At 46.0% G+C, this 19692-nt stretch overlaps 1 protein-coding gene across 8 annotated transcripts in view; it reads right to left on the minus strand.

The window, feature by feature from the left end:
* The window catches only part of DMBT1 (deleted in malignant brain tumors 1), a 74362-nt gene extending 61310 nt beyond the window's left edge, over window positions 1–13052 (minus strand). For 6 of the 8 annotated variants that reach the window (XM_058298221.2, XM_058298225.2, XM_071215641.1 and 3 more), the window contains exons 1-6: window positions 12920–13052; window positions 5232–5291; window positions 4777–4836; window positions 3615–3926; window positions 2579–2608; window positions 675–719 (exon numbers count right to left, since the gene is read on the minus strand). In XM_058298221.2, coding sequence (XP_058154204.1) covers window positions 675–719; window positions 2579–2608; window positions 3615–3926; window positions 4777–4836; window positions 5232–5291; window positions 12920–12980 — 568 coding nt within the window. In that variant the 5' untranslated portion in view covers window positions 12981–13052. The remainder of the gene's footprint in view (window positions 1–674; window positions 720–2578; window positions 2609–3614; window positions 3927–4776; window positions 4837–5231; window positions 5292–12919) is intronic. The other 2 variants (XM_058298224.2, XM_058298220.2) reach the window with 1 other exon arrangement.
* Window positions 13053–19692: the final 6640 nt, after the last annotated feature.

Raw genomic sequence — 19692 nt, forward strand, 5'->3', positions numbered from 1 at the left:
CTATGGAGGGTTAAGGCATTTGATAAATTCAGGTTCTTTTTAAATGTGGGTCCTGCCAGGAACAGTAGTCAGGTTCAGGGATATGAATTTCCTAAACGGAACCTGTCTCAACTTTTTGAATGTGGATTCCACAGTGGACTTGTCCGACTATCATGCTTGATCGTATAAATGGCCAAGTAAGAGGACCAGCATGGCCATGTGGCTACACATCCCTGAAAATGAAGAAACAATTTGCAACAGAAATAGGCAGCCAATAGATTATTTCAAAAAAGACAGCCAACATCGGAAAATCCACACCAGAACATCCCTACCTCATCTCTGACATACCATCCCTGCTCCCATACTCTAGGACCAGCTGATAGACATGCTTAAGGGAGCCTGCCATTCAACACTATAGCATTTAAACACAGTCCAGATGACACCACCCAATTTCCATTGCCAGGCTCTTGTCATCTTGCTCAGTCACAAGTCACCCAAGGCGAGGATCTGCATCATATTTAGAAGCCCTGCATATCAGTGTCTGGACAAGGCTCATCCATAGCACAGGTTCATCCATAGCACTGAACAAAGCATTGAAATTGTTTTTTAGTTCTGTGTCTACCCATTTTGAATACACTTTTTTTTCCACAGATTATTGAGACCAACTTGAATTCTTTCAACAATCATCCACAGACCTGTAGGTGATCCAAGGTCCCATGTTGGGGAGGGTGGTATATTACCTGGAGAAAGAAGCATCCATTTGTTTTTGTTTTTTGTTTTCTAGGAAATGGAAACAGGCTGGTCTCTACACTGGGGTTTGGTATCCAAGATAGTTAAGCCTTCAGAATGGCCCAGCCAAGAGAAGCCACATAGAGGTCTCTCAAGATAGTGCCCGAAAGACCCAGGCAGTTACAAAGGAGTTGGTACCTTTCCATCTGGACTCCACTATGACCCCAGCTCTCACAGAGGTGACATATGTATCTATTGTTTATTTACTGCTCTAATGGGGGAAAAACTGAAGAAGAGCTTAAGCACAAAAACAGACATGTACCCATGTCTACCAGTTATTCTGGAAGAAAGGCCTAAAGGGAACTTAAGCAAGCATTTATTGAAGACTTCCCATGTAATTAGTTGGTTGAAGACAACACTATGCCAGATTGCTCCTTCGTTAACATGTCAATTCAAGACTTGACCATGGCGAGCTTCCCGGAGACACACTCATGGCTCACATCCCTGGACTTGCCTCTACCATCTCCGTCCAGACTTAAATGAGGACTTGGAAGGCTTATAAGAACAGAGACTGAAGGCAGCTCTTCTCCCATTTACCCCAAAAGATGAACAGAATTTACCCCCCAATGCCAGGCAGCACTTCTCGAACTTCAAGGATCTGAAGTGTTTTTTCCCAGAGCTTCAAAAAACATGTCATGGACACAGGCTAGTGAATGGGATCTAGAGCTAGCTTCCCATAAGGAACTACCTACTAGTGGACAACCCATTAGGCAGGTCAAGCAGGGAGGAGGGGAGTACATGCCTGCTGGTGGGAGGTGGCTACAGTCAAGCTACGACTCCACCTGTCCTTTCAAGTTCCTAGCAGTGTTACAAGTGACAGTACATTACATGTCCTTCCCACTCTGCCTGGCTAATTCCTACACCAGCTCCGGGCCTCAGCTTGGGTCAGGGTTGCTCTCCCTGGTGGTTTGATCACGTCTCTCTCCCCATGTACCTCTCCTTCCAGCACAAACCACAGTTATCATCGTACCTATAGGATCAGTTGGTTAATGCTTATCATTCCATTAGGTCAAAATCCCTGAATTCATGGAACATGTGCCCTTGAAAATGAAACAAAGAGAGCCCAAGATGCGGTCTCTCCCTGGTAGAACTTGTTCTTGCCAAATGAGGTGGCAAGGACATTGAGGTCATTTTGAGAGGAGTATAACATTTCCCAAAGCCATCTGCTTATGGAGAAGGCTTTAGTCTCACTATGTCAGGATCATGATGTAACCATGAACCATTTGTGTTAAAAACTTACACCCACTTGACTATAAGCAAAACTAGCTAATACTTTATACACATATTATCTTCTGCCACTTTTTTTCTTTGGGAACTTTTAGCATTGTGAAGAACAAAGGCCCATTCAGCACTGTGACACGCAGCATGGTTTCTCAAAGTGTGATCTGCCACCCCTAACCGTAGTTCTGTAAAAATGCAGAGTCCTGAACTGACCCCAGACTTTCCCAAATCAGAGAAGGTAGGTAGACACAAGGTCTTGCACTTGGGGAAAAAAAAAAAAAAAAAAAACCCTAGTTGGTTCTGATATGTGCTAAGGTTGGAGGCAAAGGGCAAATTAAAATGGAAGGAGAATGTAACTATAACATAGCCTGGTCCATCCATGCCTATAGCTGAAGAGATATTTCTGCTGCCTTTGTATTTCTAGGAGGGAAATAAATCACACTTTCATGAAGACCTCACCCCATTCATTAAAGTCCAGAAAGGCAGTATATCAAGGACACTATTTATTCTTAAGATACAAACAACTTTATAGAATGAAAAATAAATTATAAATCAATACGGGATATTCTTTCCAAAGTAAAGAACTTACCCAGTGTTGTGAGAAAGTCTGATTGGGAAACTGCAAAGGAATAAAAGCCAAGTCAGACATGCATGTGTTTCACCCACAGGAATCCAAGAAACCCATCTTTGAACCAACACAGGTGACTCTGAAATGGAGATGTGGCAACTGTGTGTAGATCAGCATCCCCAACAGATTAGCTGTTTTTGAAATGTAATTCCACTTGATAAAGACTTCCTAAGTTTCTAGCATGTGCAAGGCAAACGTTAAACTAGTCCCAGGAAATGTGGTGATCAAAAAATAGCTCTCACTATATTTAAACTAAGTTAATGAAATACTCTTCATAATGTATGCATGCTTCTCCATATCTTCCCCTGCAGACATATCTTAATTTCCTCAAAATCAAAATGAACTTTTCATCACTGCTGAATAGCAAAGTGGACTTGTACAAAAATATGGACCCACTGCTTTTCTCATTTCTTTGAGAAAATCTAGCCTATTCAGTCCACATCTATGGGCATGAGGAATGCTCAGATAACCAATGCTTAGCTAACTGAATAAAAGTGCTGCAAGCACAGATTCACAATTACCTGGTCACTCACTCCAAAGAGTCCAGTTATTTTACATTTATCAAGACAGGGGGAGATGAAAATGCCTTTCTTGTCCCATACAATGACAGAAGCAATCATTTATGAGACTTACCACTCCTGATGAGGTTAGTGGGAGAATTAAATGAGAAAATGTAGAAAAATTGTTTTAACATAGTAACTGGCACATAGTGAGCATGCAATTAAAGTTAGCTACACTAATAATAAAAAGTATGATGGAATAATTACCATCCCACATATTATCTCATTTGGTCCTCTCGGCAGCCCGTAATGGTAGAGTTTTTTTTTCCCCTTGTCTTATGGAAAAGTAAACTGAGGAACGTAGAGGTAAAATAACTTGCTCAAGGAACAACTACTTCCGTTTTCCTGAAGGCTGAGGCTTAGAAAGATAGAGCTGCAGTTACTCTTATTACCTGGTCCCTGTGCTAGATAATTTGCATGATCTCTGTTCGTCCCACCTGAGCAGATGACGCCAGCATCTTCCCCATGTCCACAGTTGTGCGAGAGCCAGCCGTTGTGGGGGCAGCTCCACAGGGAGGACTCGCGGCCCGAGCAACGCACTTCGTCCAGGACAATCTGTCCTGAGCCCTGACCGAACCGGGCGCTTCCTGGGGCCGACATGGCCGGGCCACAGTCCAGCTGTCTGCAGACCACGTTGGCGTCGTTGATGTCCCAGCTGTCGTCACACACGGTGCCCCAGGAGCCTCGGTACAGGAGCTCCACGCGGCCCTGACACCGGTTCCCCCCGTTCACCAGCCGCAGGCCCAAGCCTAGAGGGAGGCACAGGATTTCACTGAGCCGTCTCTCCCGAGGACCCACGGCCTGCGTGAGATTCAGAGCCCTTCACTGTGGCAGGGACCAGAAAAAACCTGACAAGGAAACACAGACTCCTCGGCATGTCTGAGTGTTTGAACTTAATAGGCTCAACTTTCCCGCCTCTTCCATAGAGCTTGGCCAACCATGTGTCCTGAGGCCTTTCGTGACAGTCACTTTCAGGGTCCACTCCTGCCTCCATGCGACCCCTCGAGTTGGGCTCCAGTTAGGAAGAGCTTGTCCCACCCACGGCACACACCCTTTCCCTCCTCAGTGAAGGTGCCTGACGTGTGCGCAGCACCCGGATGGGAACAACTCCACCCAGGCTCCACTTTGGGAAAGCTAGGGCAGTATTCCAGGTGTCTATGGGAGAGCGCTTGCTTCTCTAATGCCTGTAACCCTGCCTGGAAAATTCCACACTTGTGACAGCTCCTCTCCTCCAATAGCCAAGTACGTCCATTTTTAAAGCTTAATCATGGCAGATGATCCGAACATTTCTTAGTTTGGGGAACTTGGGATCATATTCAAGCTACACATGTGCCATCTTGGTTAATCCTCACAGCTCTATGGGGAAAACATTGGGGCAACAGAGGCTCCCAAACGTTTCCCAGGACCAGCTGGCTGATAAGTGGTAGGAGCAGGTTTATAGTCGGGCAGTTGCTTCTAACTGTTCTGTCTCCTGTGGATTTGTTTGTTTTGTTTTGTTTTTAACATTTAAGTTATTGGCCCAATTCACAGTCTGCACTGTGACACACGCATGCACAAGCAAGACTAAAAGATGAGGGGATACTGAGTAGAAGCATTTACCATCTGTAGCATCGTCTGAGGCAGAGGTAGTCACTGCTTCTTCAAAACCTGTTGTAAATTCTAGAAGAAGAAAAAAAGAGAGAAAAATAAGAGCTATATCTAGAGATCCTCAGTAGATCCTGCTATCCCCACAGCCCTCTGCTGCCTGGGTGTCTGACCTTACTGGACACTCAGTGGGGCAGCCTGGGGGTGGGGAAGAGGGCTGAGAGGTGGCCTAGGAAAGGTAGGCACATCAACCTCTCAGGGCACATCAGCGGTAGAACCTCCAGAGGGCAGGGCCGAGGCATCCAGCAATACCCAGAAGAGGGTCTGTGCCCAGGAAGACCCCCTCAAAGGAGGTCCTTCCAGCCCTACATGGAAAACCCAAGAGTATTCCCTGCAGCAGTCCCTCTTGATTTCTTGGGGGCCACCTGGCACACCATGACCACCCAGGCGCCGAGTGTCAAGGGCATTACCAATTGGCAGATGTGTCTCCGGAAAGGTGGTCGCTGTAGCCCTTCCCATTGTTAATGTTCCTGCAAATGCAAAGAGTGAAGGCCAAATGAGAGCTGCTCTGGGAACAAGAGTTAAATACAGACACCCCTGCTAATCCCAGCAGGGAAGTAAGCTGCATTACACTTCACTTCAGAGGGTTACTGGACTTCCGCTCGCTAATTATTTTACTCAGCAAATATGGGATCGTTTCTGACTGCACATCGGGCACTGCACCACCGGTCGGGAGAAGGAGCAGAGTCCTGGCAGGAGCTAAGGCACCGTCCTCTGGAGCACACAGCATCCCAGGATTCCACTCCATCCTAATAGGGCACAGTAGTGAATGCGTGGGAAACTTCAGGGGGTGCAATTTACTGGGTTTGGGAGAAGGGCAGAAGTCCAGAGAGGAGTGGATATGTGAACTAGGATTGGAAGGAGGGATAGACATATGTCAAGAGAAAATGGAGTGAGATTTGGATTGTCAGATAAAATGCAGGCTACCCAGATAATTTTGGATTTCTGATAAACAAGGATCACTTCTTTAGAACATTGTGCCTTATATTACATGGGACATACTTATACTAACAAACTTTTTTAAATCTGAAATTCAAATGTAACATGGTATTTTTATCTGTGAACTCTGTCAAGCCTAGGTGAAAAACATTCCAGAGGTGGTAGCAGACCAGAAGCTCTCTTAACTGACCTTCATTTAATGCCCTGGTCAGATCAATTTGGGCTCTCCATTTTACTTCCACCTGAGTTGTGTGATCACCTGGAGTCATAAGTGAATCCTAAACTTATTTATGCCAATTGCTACTATAAAATACAAGTGTGTGTGTTTAATTTAATATTAAGTAAATTGATGGATACAGGCACAAAAAGAAAGATCTCTTTCTATGAAGATAAGTCTGAAAGCTTTGGAAAGACTGAATAAAGCCAACTTGCTAAAAAGAAATTGAACTGGCAAGGTAACTGCAAAAAGTAGAAAAAAGATACGTAAACCTATAAGAGGAATTCTGCATTCACATTGCTTTGCAAATGTCTGTAATTTTGTGCTCCACTTTAGAGAAACTAAAATTAGAAGGTATAGATGATGCATAACGGAGGTGGTTTATGCAAGAATAATATTGCAGAACCACAGAGGATCCCTACTGACAGAAAAGGGCTAAAAGGTTGGTGAATTAAAACACATTTGTATGTTTTTCATTGAAACAAAGCATTTAAGGTATATATATACATATATACCATAATTTATGATTCCCCATTTATAAACAACCTCTTTTAGTAGCCTATCACCTATCCCAAGACACATTAGAAAAGAATTCTTCTAGAACAATAGCTCTCAAAGTGCTCCGTGGAGCAACTGCAGCAGCTAGCACCTAGAAATTTGTTAAAAATGCAACTTCTTTTGCCTAACCAAGAGTTATAGAATCAGACATTTTGGAAGTGCTTCTTGACAATTTATGTTTTTGTTTTTGTTTGTTTTTCTTTTAGGAGGTACCAGGGATTGAACCCAGGTACATGGATTCAATGTTCCCACGTTCTCATGAGGGTACATGGAAAGCAGGCGCCCAACCACTGAGCCACATCCACTCCCCAGTGAGAGCTGGCCACCTCATTTAACCGCTTGTTCTGTCCCCAGGAGGTACCGGGGATCAAACCTGAGACCTCATGGGAAGCATGTACTCCACCACTTGAGCTACATCAGTTCCCAACAATCTGTGTTTTAACAAGCACTCCAGATAATTCTGGTGCACACTGAAGTTTGAAAACCACTGTTCCACATCCCATGCAAAGGAGATGTAACAGCAATTTCAACAGAGCAGTAAGAAACACTTTACTCAACAATGCTAGAAGAACGTGCTGGATGCTAGATACCACCAGGTAAGAGAATACCAAGATTAGACGAAGCCGTTGCTGCCCTCAGGTGAGACATACAGCAGTTAGAGCACGGCCGACTAGGAGCTCTCTCTGAGGGTGTCCAGTAGTCCAACAGAGGATCACATGAGGTTTCCCGGAGCTTCATCAGGAAGGACAAGCAGAAGCAAACCAGGCAGGTGGGAAGACATGGATCAAATGGGCACGGGAAATAAACTGCTCCTTCGAAACAACCTCATAGGAATAACACTACAAAATTTGGTGCAAAGCTTCTTCACTGCCCCTGGGCAAATGAAGAGATGGACCAGGTGTCTAGATGGAAAGGCCAATATAGGAATAGCAATCATTTTTAAACTAATTTGTAGGTCTGATCCAATTCCCATCCAATTCCCAAAAGGTGTTGGTATATTTGTTTGGTTCGCTTGGTTGGATCTTAACAAAATGACTCTAACATTCATCAGGAAAAATGTACAGGTTGATAAGTGACTGATAAGTTCTTGGGGAAAAAAAAGATACTGAAGGGGCAGGGGGCAGGGGGCAGGGGGCAGGGGGCAGGGGGCAGGGTCGGGACCTGGGCCTGGGGAAGTTGCCCTATCTACGGACTTGCGAGGCGGGTGACCTGGCTTCAAGTTCTCTCTCTGCTAATGGTGTGTTCTCTAAACCCCAGAAGGTCATGTAGCCTCATCCAGTTTTTGTTTCCTCATCTGTAAAAGGGTGATTGCACTAACTCCTTCATAGGAGACATAGGAGCTTTGGAATACAAAAGCAGAAAAAAATGTAACAACTGCTTAGAACAGTGTTTGTCATGTAGCTGGCATTCAAAAATTATTCTTAGCTCCAGAATATTAAAAAATGTCACAAAGCTAGAAAAGTAAAATACAGAAAAAGATTAAAACAGATTTTTACTTTATGCTAGAAAGCAAAATAATTTTCAGAACTAATGCACTAAATGTTCAAAAAACCACAAAAATAAGAAACCAGATACATGTTTACCCGATTTGTGTAAGAAATTTCTAGATTTAAAATCAATAGGTGTAATAAAGGAAAACAGCAATAAATTTAATTACAAAAACTAAAAAATATTTGTGAAACAAAAAGATCAAAATTAAAAGGCAAATGACAAACTGAGAAATATTTCTCATCAATATAATGGACAAAGTATTAATATCCCAAATCTATAAAGAGTTTAGATAAATCAATAAGGAAGACTTTAACTCCCCACAGAAGTTGAACAAATAAATAGACAATATACAGAAAAAAAAAAATTCACCCTCACTATAAGCAGAGAAATGCAAGTTAAAATAACTGTATACTGTTTTCCATCCAGCAATTCAGCCAAGAATTTTGAACAATACTATTTAGTGCTAGTAAAGGTATGGAAAATTGCCACTCATTTTTTTTCTTGTAGGAGTAAAAACTTTACATTTCTAAATAATTTATCAACCTTTTGAAACCCCTAAAAATAATCAACCCCCTTGACTCAGTAATTCTACTTCTAAGAATCTAGCCAAAGGAAATAATAATTTTTACAATGTGGACAAAGACGTATATGACGATGCTCCTCACATTTTCCATTAAAGAAAGAACCTGAAACAACCTAAATTTCCAAAGATTGTAAATGGTCTGTTAAAAGATTCAGGATAGAATGGTAAATTATAGAAAAACTACATATTAAACAATATCACTTACAAACATAAATGAATTGAAAGAAATACACCACGTTTTAAAGACGGCAATCTCAGACGATAGGATGATGTGTGTTTTTAAATTTTCTCTATATATTTTTTTCTAGTTCCTACGTGTTTTACACTATGTTCTAAGAGTTGTTATTTGATGCTGAAGGTGGGAAATGGAGTGGTTGGTTATGTAGGAGATAGATTCTTTCAGGTGTGGAAGGAATTTTGTTTGTAGGCTAAAGGAAAAGAATGAGGTATGGACAAGAAATTGAAGACAGAGAAAGATAAGGAAGCTAGATGAGGAAGAAGTGGAGGAAAAAGAGGAAGCAGGGAGAAAGGGTGAGGTGAGGAGAAGAGCTAACACCTTTTTAGCAAATACCAGAGGCCAGGCATCGAGCTAAAAGCTTTCCATGTACTATCTCACTTTATTGTCACAAATTCCTGGGCAGTAGAAGTATGGAGCACATGTGTCTTACAGATGGGAAATTCAAGGCTCGGTGAGATGAAATAACTTGTCAAAGGTCACACAGCTACTAAGTAGTTCAAATATTATCTGAAGTTAGGATTTGACCCCAGAGCAAATTTGCTTTACTTCTCTGCTCTGCTCCCTCCCAAAATTCAAGCTAAAACAATGAGGTTCCATTTTAACTTATGGAAAAAGCAAAACATCCTAAAATAATCTTACAGAGTACTGGTGAGGATGTGTTTAATTTGTTCCTGATACAGTGTTTTAGCTCCCCCATAGAAGACATATAAGGGATATGGCAGGATGGCATAAAGTGGGGATGGCTCATGGCCACACAACCCCGTCCCAGCACAGAGCCTGCACCTGAAGAAGTGAGGGTGCTCAGTTATGTTCGGCTGAGCTCTGTTAGGTGCTTGAGGGTGCAAGGCGCCATGCTGGGTGCTAAGTAAGGCGTGGTTCTTGTGCTCCAGGGACTCACGCCTAGCAGGATGCCCAGGGATATGCAGAGATCATTTCAGTGCAAGAGGTGAGAGCAAACCAAGGTGCTCTTGGAGAACTTAGGCTGACATACTGGGTTGTCTGTATATGTGTGTGTCTCCATGTGTCTGTGTGTGAATGTGTCTGTGTATGTGTTGGACATACACAGCAGAGGAGAGATTCCTGAAAGGGATTTGGAAACAGGAGCTGGATTGAGCCAGGTGAAGGCTGGGAGAGGAGAAAAGAGGTGCAGGGAATAGCAGAGTGACATCCTGGGCCTAGAGGTGGAGTTTTTTGGGGTAGGGAGGAGGGAAGTGCCAGTTACTTTGTATTACAAGATAGTGAGTTGCAAGGTGTCTTGGAAAGCAGGCAGAATAAAAAGACTCATGGGGTGGAAAACAGTATGGAGCCCATGGGAAGGAAAGAGCAGGTTGTTGTTGCCACGCTGGGCATGAAGAGACACGAGGCTGCAGCAGAAGGCCCAGTGGGGGGCGCCGTGGGGGCCCTGAATGCCCGGCTGAGGTGCTTGGGCACAGTTCCCAGGCAAGGCCATGGACTTTCTCCTTATTCCGCAGCCTTGGGCAGCTAGACCGGGCTGAGTTACGTAATGCCCGACAGTGTTTGCAGCATCACAGACACCCGTGTGGGATGTTAAATGAGGGGAGCAGAAGAATCCCCCCCCCCCACCTCCCATCCAAATATCACCCACAATAAAACCATCTCACAATGCGTGACGGTCCCTCCATTCAATTTTCTGCTTTTTAAGGTATTAATCATTGCCAAATCCCCTGTTAAACTGTAGAAAGGGTAATTACGAGGGGTAACAATCTGCCAGGAATTAGGCTACAAGCAGTCATTACTTTGTTGTTTTGTAATTGTAATAGGGGCTTAAAGAAATAGGACCGGGTAGGTTAAGTTTTTTTAAAAAAATTTTTTGGGGGGAATAAATTTAGATTTACAAGAAAGTTGCAAAGATAACAGAGTCCCACGTGCTCCATGGTACGTCTGTCACACTAACAAACATTAGAACTATTCCTTAATAACAGAATTCCAGAATTTCTTTGAATTTCATCAATTTTCCTTTGTCTGTTCCAGGATTCAGCGGAAGACACCACATGGCATTTAGGAAGTTAAGCTTCAATAAAACACCCACTGCTTGCCAGACACTGCCCTGCGAGATTTACGGGGTTGATCTCATTTGTACCCAAGCCCAGGAGGTTGGGAAATAATCTTCATTTTACAGATGAGTAAACTGAGGCTTGCAGAGGCCACCGCGGCTGGCAAGTGGCAGAGCCAAGGACATCGCTGGACCCTGCCCAGGACAAGCAGGAGCCCGGCTTCCCTCGAGAGAGTCCGTGCAGGGGCCAGATCTGAGAAGAGCATCTGAGCTCCGCCCTGGGGCTCCAGCCCTGAGCCAAACACCCTGGGGTGGTCTCTTCCACTGCCTAAAGGAGCAGCCAGTGCACACCAGCCCAAACTGCGACCAGAATGCCTACGGACCTTGCTCTTTGCCTTAGGACTCTGACACCTGAGCTCCTGCTGGATGCAGCTAAGGGGCCTTCCTCTGAAAGTCACATTGTGGGGAAGGCTGAGACCCCTAGATCACACCAACCCAGGTTCAAATCCTAGCCCTGCCGCTTGCCAGCTGCTGACCTTGGACAACCCGTAACCTTGGCGCGACTGCATTTCCTCATCTGAAATGTGGAGGGTTGTTAGCAGATTTAAATAAGAGATTATAGCTGTCTGGCAGATTACCTGGCACAGAATAAGTGCACCGTGGAGTGTGCATGCCCACATCTCAGATATAAACATTGGCACACGTGTACCGGTGTCTCTGCACAGCTATGTACGTACCTATGAAATTCCCTCATTCTAAGAGCATAGGGAAGCGCAATTCACTGTGCTGACCTAATTCCGATGTCACCTTTCAGAGACAGTCTCGGGGGCTAACCTTGTACTGATGAATGGTGAAAGCTAGAGATGAGGCGACAGCCTTCTGTTTTCAGTGACTTCTGATGGGCTGACACCATGCTCCGCCCCCCTGCCCCCAATTCCCCAGGTCCTCCTGACAAGAAGAGAAGGTAGGCCTCCTCCACCAGCTGGTCCATGCAGGGCCAACTACAGACACATCCAAATTGCCCCCAGGGTTGCTCGCCATCCTCTCAAGGGCTTGGTTTTGGGGTCGTGCTTTCATGAAAGCCATTTCCCAGTTGAACCTTTATCTTCAGATTTCCGGGACAGAGCCTGGGGGAGGAGGAGGGGAGAGTCCCAGAGGGTATTTGGTAACTGAAGGTAAGTTTGCCCTGTCTCCTGAAATTCATGAACCTAGCAAGAGGTGACACCCAAGGGGGAAAAAAGGTGGCAGGGAGGCTGGAAAAGAAGAAAGAATGAAGACGGGAAAGGAGGGAGGGAAGGAGAGAAAGGCAGAGCGAAGAGAAGAAGGGAATTGGGAAGTAAGGAAGAAAGGAGGGAGGGAGGAAGATAATAAAAATCATCTCATTCACTTATGATCTGGGTGATGGGGAACACTCAGTGGCCACACCGATTCAACTCCGGCACTCTCGTGTACACTGTCCTTTATACTTAACACTCAAAGAACAGAGGGACATGGCTGAGTTACTGTCCAAGGCAGTGGGAGGCAGACATAAATCTGGAAACATAATTATCTTATCTGTGCTCAGGGACTTGACCTGCCTGTACCTGGTAAATATTAGCCTTTCAGCCAGACATGCCTGCAGAGAGAAGTCACCTAAGAAACGCTCCCAGGACAGTCTTTTCTGCCCATTTTCATGGTACACAAACTCAATGTTTCATCAGTTATGGCACCATTTCAGGACCACTTAATAATATAAATAGACATTTTTTCCTTAACCACAGAGAGTTTCTAAGTCCAATCAATCATTTCCTTAATGTTAATGACTTAACTAAACATATTGACATAACGATTGGCTTGCTCTGATTACAACCATTTGTATTTCTTAGTCTGCAAAAAAGAAAAAGAGTCATTTCTTCTAAATACTTGCAAACAATTGCAATTATCCCCAAAGAACTGCCTCCCCTTGATGCAAACCTCCCCTTGAAATGAAGTCTAGTACCAAGGAACAAATAAATATAATTGCCTTGATTTGGGTTTGCAAGAAGAAAAATCAGTGAATATAATAAGTAGCCATAATACCTGCAAGTAGAATTTGACCCCATAGGAGACACAATTCAGGGTTGAACATGGAGGTCCCCATTTTGCCGGGTTCGTCTCAATTTGGATAAAAATACCTTGATATTTATAGGTTTCCAGCTAAAAGGAGGTGTGTCCTGTGGGTGGTATATTTCCATTGCTGCAATAAATCAATATAAAGGAAGTGAAGGACTTTACTAGCTATCGGTGGCTAATCTGTGGGAACAACATAGGTGTGTCTGATTGATTGTCATACCAACGATCTGGCATTTCCCCAGTTGCAAAAGCACTGACACTGGTGACACCATTTCCAACTTCCTTGTAGGTAAGCCTTGAAGATTCTCCAGTGTTCCCTGAACACGGGCTTGATTTTAAGCTTGGGGAATGTGAATTAGCCCATGGGAAGTTGCCCCAAGGTTTGGGCACAGCAGGATGTGGGCTGCTGGGCAAATATACGACAGTGCCAAAGGGAAAGGGCAGCTCTTTGGGATGACTTGTCCCACAGGGCATTCTCTTGTTGGCCCTGTGCACTTCACCTTGCCCTGGAGGAATGGACATACCTTTAAAGCAGACAAGATCGGAGAGGAGAATCTATAAGGGGCAATTCCAGGGAGCCCATGTGCCCACAATAGCTTTGGCCACTGTCTTCTGGGTCTCACCCTAATTCCATAACACTGGAATTGAGAAACACATGGCCTCAAACAGACCTGCCTCCGACCAGTTCACAGGGCTTTAAGCTCTTGACCATGATATTCACATTGTGCAATGCTTAGCAAACACACAAAGCCTGCCCCCCAATCTCCACCTACGTTGCACACAATCCCTCTCCTTGTGCTTGCTATTAGCCACCACTCTGTCACTGTGCCCCCAGTCTTCATCACCACCTCTGATCAGCCCCCCATAATTGACTGTGCTCTGGACATGCAGCATCTGCCTCTCGACTGAGACATCGAAGCTATCGGATGGCACCTTGGCTGCCTTGCTGTGCATTGCTAATTCATATGCTCTCCATGGTTCATTTTAGAAGGACACCATAAACCACACTTTGTGCAACCTCCACCCAGGATTTAGGAGTGGACTTCTAGGTTTGGCTTCATGCATATGACAGTGACGTGGAAGCTTTGATTTACTTTTTTAACCCTACAACTCCTATTGTTGACATGTTTCTTTTCTCCTCTTGGAAAGGACAGGCACATTTCCAGACAATAGCTTCATTGTTTTCTTTTCTCCTACCATCAGTCTAACAACTGATAAGTTTTGGGCTGAAAAGAGAACAGGGAAACCCATCTGCTAGGGAATTCCCTAAGACATGAACAGCACATTGGCGTCCTTCCACAAGATTATGATCCTTTGGTTCCTGGAGTGCTGGGCTGACAGTGATATGAACATGGCTCCAGGAGCATCAAAAAAGAGTGCCGCAATAGATTAATAATGTCTGCCCTAAGCACAGCAGGGAAAGTGGTGGCAGGCTTTCTAAATATTGGTGAAGAGGCATGCAGAGGGGGCCAGCGTCCAGCACAGCACTCAGGTCAGAAGCATCCGAGGACTGTAAGCGGGAGGGCTGATGCACACCAGGACACGGTCCAAAGGCAGAATCTTGCCAGCAACAGTCGCAGCCCTCTGCTAGTGAGCCGTGAAAACCTAAGTGCAGTCGCTTCCCTGCCATCTTTTCAGAGGAAGCCCTCCTGGCGGGTTTTAAGGCCCCACACAATGGGCCACAGGGTGTCCCTCTCAGGCCTCAACCACTCTACTGGTGGTGCAGCCTCAGGACCTTTGCACTTGCTGTTCCCTCTTTCCCCTAGATGGCTGTGTATTCGCTCCCTCCCCTCTTGCAGATTTTTGCTAACACATCACCCCCTCGATGCACTCTACAAAAAATACTGCAAACCACCCTCCCCAGCATGCCCTAGCCCCTTCCCCGCTTTATCTTCCCTCACATTTTACTTCCTTCTACTTTGCAGGCCCCCTCACACTAGAATATAAGCTCTATGAGGCAGGGATATTTTTCTGTCTTATTCACTGCTGTCCAAACCTAGAACCAACATAGTAGGTCCTCAAGAAATATAGGCAGACCAGATTGAATGAATGGATATGAGCAGACCTTGGAAAAGAGGACTGGTACGAATTCCCAGAGATGGTTTGAGTGATTTTACATCAATTGGGTGCCAACCATGTGCTAAGCATCATGCAGTCAATAGACAAAAATTAAAAAGTAAGGAGTAGCAATTCAGAGTGTGATAAGAATTGTGAAAGACATGAACACGCTGATAGAATAGAGAGTAACTGCGGTGGTGTGGTGGTTTGAAACTATATGTACCCCAAAAAAGTATGTTCCTAAAGTGAATCCATGCCTGTGGGTGTGGACCCATTGTAAGTAGGGTCTTTTGGTGAGTAGGATCATAACATGTGACCCACTTCATTCAGAACGGGTCTTAATCCTCCTACCGGAGTCCTTTATAAGGGAATGAAATTCAGACAAAGAGAGAGAGAAAGCCATAGACACAAGAAGCTGAAAGCAGTGAAACCCAGAAGAGAAAGGAGAGACCAGCAGATGCCGCCACATGCCTTGCCATGTGACAGGAGTCCAGAATCACTGGCTTAAGGCAGAAAGCATCTCCTGATGATACCCTGATTTGGACATTTTTCTCAGTCCCAAAACTGTAAGCTTGTAAGTTAATAAATTCCCACTGTTAAAAAGCCAACCCATTTTATGAAAAGCTTTAGCAAACTAAAACAGGTGGGAAGGGTTATGTGGAATAGAGTGGTCTAAACATTACCTTAACTCGATAACCACCTTGGGGATGGGGAAACTGAGGTTCAGATTAAGTAATTTACTCGGAGTCACACTGCTAGGAAGTGGCAGAACCTGGGCTTAAACTGACATCAGACTCCAAAGCCTGGTATTTTTCCACTAGACTCCGAAGCCTTTTCCTTCCCCCCAAGATGCTGTTTCCATTCAAATTGCGGGCCTTGGGTTTGAGTACCCTCCACCAACGAAGGCCTTGCAATTCAGCAGCATTCAAAGGAATGAGTACAGGAAGAAAACTGGCCCCAAGGTGATCAGAATGAGGGGTTGTTATTCTGTTTGTTTTTTTACATAAGTGCTGCAAAAGACACTAAAGTGGCCGATCCCCCAAGAGTAAAGGGACAATATTTTTCAAAGCACAATAGGTCTAGAGTCTCCAGTGACGAGCTGGCTCACAGCAAAGTGGAAAATAAGAGATCGAAACTATGGATGCCCAGTGCCTCTCTGCTACTCTCCTCTTCCTTTCTCACCCCCAACCACAGACACCCAAGAGCCTCTGGCTCCTGAAGAAGCAGTGGAGTCATTTCTCCTTCACCAACAATCATTGCCTGTCGTCTGGAAGGCATTTTACAACTTTTTATTCATAAATGTTATTTTACAGCACTAGGGCATATAAGGTTGGTGAAGTTCAGTGCACTGCCTCTCAAAGGGGGCTATTGTAATTGAGCAGGTAAACTCTGAGAGCGAAGTTCCTATGACAAAGTGAGGAAGTGAGGGGGCAGAGGGATGGGGGACGGGGGACGGGGACCTGGGGGGGAAGGGGGCTGGTGGTGGCTGTTTCAGCAGGGCCTCTTGTGGGCGGCAGCTTTGTGGAGTGCCCTCAGCCTTTCCGGTTCAATTCACCCAGGGTGATCAGGTTCTAGATATTCAGTTACACTAATTACACTCATCAGACACTAATTGGTAAACCAGGAGGCCAATTCACTCATTTACAATAGGAGTATACTTTGGCTCCAGAATCAGTCTTCTCAAAACTACAAATTATACACCGAGAGTTTGCTTGGAGAGCAAAGAATGAGAACAAGGAAACTGAACAATGTCCAAAAGAAACTTATCACAATAAAGGAGCCTGTCATTGTCCTTCCTTGGGAAGTTTCTGATTCAAGAACAATTCTGGGCACCTCTTGTCCTCAGGTCTGCCCTCCCAGACCCCAGATGTGTGGCCCCTTGTACGGAAGAGCCACAGCAGACTCTTAAACAAGCGACCTCCAAGCCAGAGTATGGATAGTTGTCACAGGATTTTGGCTCATTTCCTCATTATCCATATTCAGTTCAAATTGCTTCCAATGGGTGGCATTTGCTGGTCTTTTCGCTAAGAGATTGGGGCTCAGTTCCTTTAGAAGTCTCATGGTGCAAGGAGGGCTTGGTGCTGGATCAGTATCTACTCCAGTGGAGTGCTGCTGGCCCTCCCCTCACGCCCCCTTCAACACCCTTACCCATGACTGGGAAAGGGCATAGAGGGCTGGAAGAATAGGAAGCCAAAGACACCGCCAGGATACAGGATAACCTGCAGGGTAAACCAAATAGGAAGCCAAAGATACCACCAGAATGCAGGACAATCTGCAAGGCAAACCAGACATCACTACCATGCCCACATCAGACCTGTCCTCAAGTCCAAAATGCACTCATGTGTCCTAGAACGTGGGGATGATGGGGTTTCACTGAGGCCCTTGCAGAGAGAAGGGCAGGGTTGGAGCCAACTGGAGCATAATGGGAGACCAGTGCAATGAGGCTGCCACAACAAGCAAATGGGCCTGAGAGGATCTGACAGCCGCACGAGGTCCTGAAAGAGGAAGAGCCCACTTCCCACTGGATGGATCAGACCTTACCTCCAGTGCCAACTTGGGTTTTTCCACGAAACCACTAGTTCTCAAACGGTGGGCCCTGGACCACCCACATCAGCAACATGAGAGAAATACCAATTCTCAGGCTGCACCCGGGGCCAGCTGGGGGTGGCATCCAGCAGTCTGTGTTTTAATACGCCCTCCAGGTGAGTGGGGGACACAGCAGCACAGAGGCCCACAGCACTAAACGAGCTTGTCATGACCACTGTGTGTGCCAGACACACCTCCACACCAGGGACCCCAAGAGGAGTCAGGCACAGCCCCGCAACTCAAGAACAAAGCCGAGGCAGCCGTGGTGGGAAAGGAGAAGCTTCCAGAGATGATAGTAACCGAAGCTGGAACCGACTGCTCACCAGGACAGCGAATGATCCCAGAATCACCTTCTGCTCTCTGGCTTGAGTCTCTGGGCCATCAACTAAAGTGCCACCACTTATGACAGGGACCCTAGGAGGAAAGAGAGGTATTGGGGTAAAAAATTGTCTTCATGGCATGACAAAGACATCCCCGAACATGGTGACTTTACGGATCCCCACATTTCAAAAACCCAATTTTATTTCTGAGACCAGCACCAGGTTGCCATCTTTTATTGGTAAGCCAAGGTAAATTTTAAAGCCCAGCTTTCATCACTGTCATTTCAGAAGCTGGTGGATATTTTAAACAATAAAAGTTAGGGAGATCACAATTCCGATTTAGGACAGTCCTTCCCAAGCAGGGGGCTTGTTGTGCTCATCTTGCCACAGACCAGTGAGCAGATCATCCTAGCAGCGCTGTCCGCGAGCGGCATCTGAGAGCCAAGTCTTGCCGGCGGTGGGGGGGGGTAATCGCTGGGAAGAGGTGGAGCCGGCGAGGGCAAGCTCTCTCCTGCAGGCCCTGGGGCCCACCTCCAGCCCGGCCTGGCCCCTGCAGCCCCTTTGCACCCTCCAAACTTGTAGCCATAGAGAGCTAGAGCAATCTTTAAAAAAACATGTCCCTTTGTTTCCCTCTTTAACTTCATGGGCCATCCCAGTGTGCCCAGCAGACAGACCAAGCTCCTCCGCAGAGCCCCTGGGCACGCACCATGAGTCTGCCCATCCCAGGGTGATGACAACTGGGACACCCATTCCCTAATACCAGTGTCCTGGTTCGTAGTCACACCCCCCCCAGGTGGCCCTGCTCACTGTCCCCTCTCCCCCTGGCTTGAACGGGGGCCACACCACACGGTCTGCCACGTGGTGGGCTCTGTGCTCGCTGCTCCTGGGCCGGGAACGCTCTCCCTACTTCCCTTTCTCACCTTTGAGAAGGACTGTGGGCCTTTAAAGCTGGTGAAAACCAGAAAGCAGAAAAGAAGGCAGAGCAGAGAGGAAAGCAGCCCCGTGAGTATACAGGATGTGGGGGAGGCTGGGGAGGACGGCAGGAGCCACGTGGGGCTTCGGGAGAGCTGGGCAGCCTAGACACATGCCCCGACTAGCAAGGGGGTTCTCGAGTCCAGCCCAGCCTGGCTTTGCCCGGAGCTGCGGCTCTTCACACTTCACCATGCCCAGGATTGGAGGGGAAACTCGAGGGGAGCCCAGGGCCATGGCAGGAACTCAGCGGGGCCCTGGCTCCTGCCCTCTAGTCTTGGAGATACCACCTCTGCCTGTTCTCTCATGTCAGCTCTGACACAGAAGCAGCAGATCTGGACTGCAAGCAAAGTGGGCTGAGTTGAATAGCCCAGAGGAAAAAAAGATATATCTGTATTTTCATTTTATTTTTTCCAAATTCTACTCAATTTATTCATTTTTTAAAAGATATTACATTCAAAAAATATGAGGTCCCCATTCACCCCCACTGCCCCCACCCCACCACTCCCCCCACAGTAACACTCTCCCCCATCATTATGACACATCCATTGCATCTGGTGAGTACATCTCTGGGCATTGCTGCACCCCCTGGCCTGTGGTCCACACCATAGCCCACACTCTCCCACGTTCCTTCCAGTGGGCCATGGGAGGACATACAATGTCCGGCAATTGTCCCTGCAGCACCACCCAGGACAACTCCGAGTCCTGAGAATGCCTCCACATCTCATCTCTTCCTTCCATTCCCCGCACCCAGCAGCCACCATGGCCACTTTTTCCACACCAATGCCACATTTTCTCGATTATTAA

The sequence above is a fragment of the Dasypus novemcinctus genome, chromosome 6 (genome assembly GCF_030445035.2).
Source record: "Dasypus novemcinctus isolate mDasNov1 chromosome 6, mDasNov1.1.hap2, whole genome shotgun sequence".
NCBI lineage: Eukaryota > Metazoa > Chordata > Mammalia > Cingulata > Dasypodidae > Dasypus > Dasypus novemcinctus.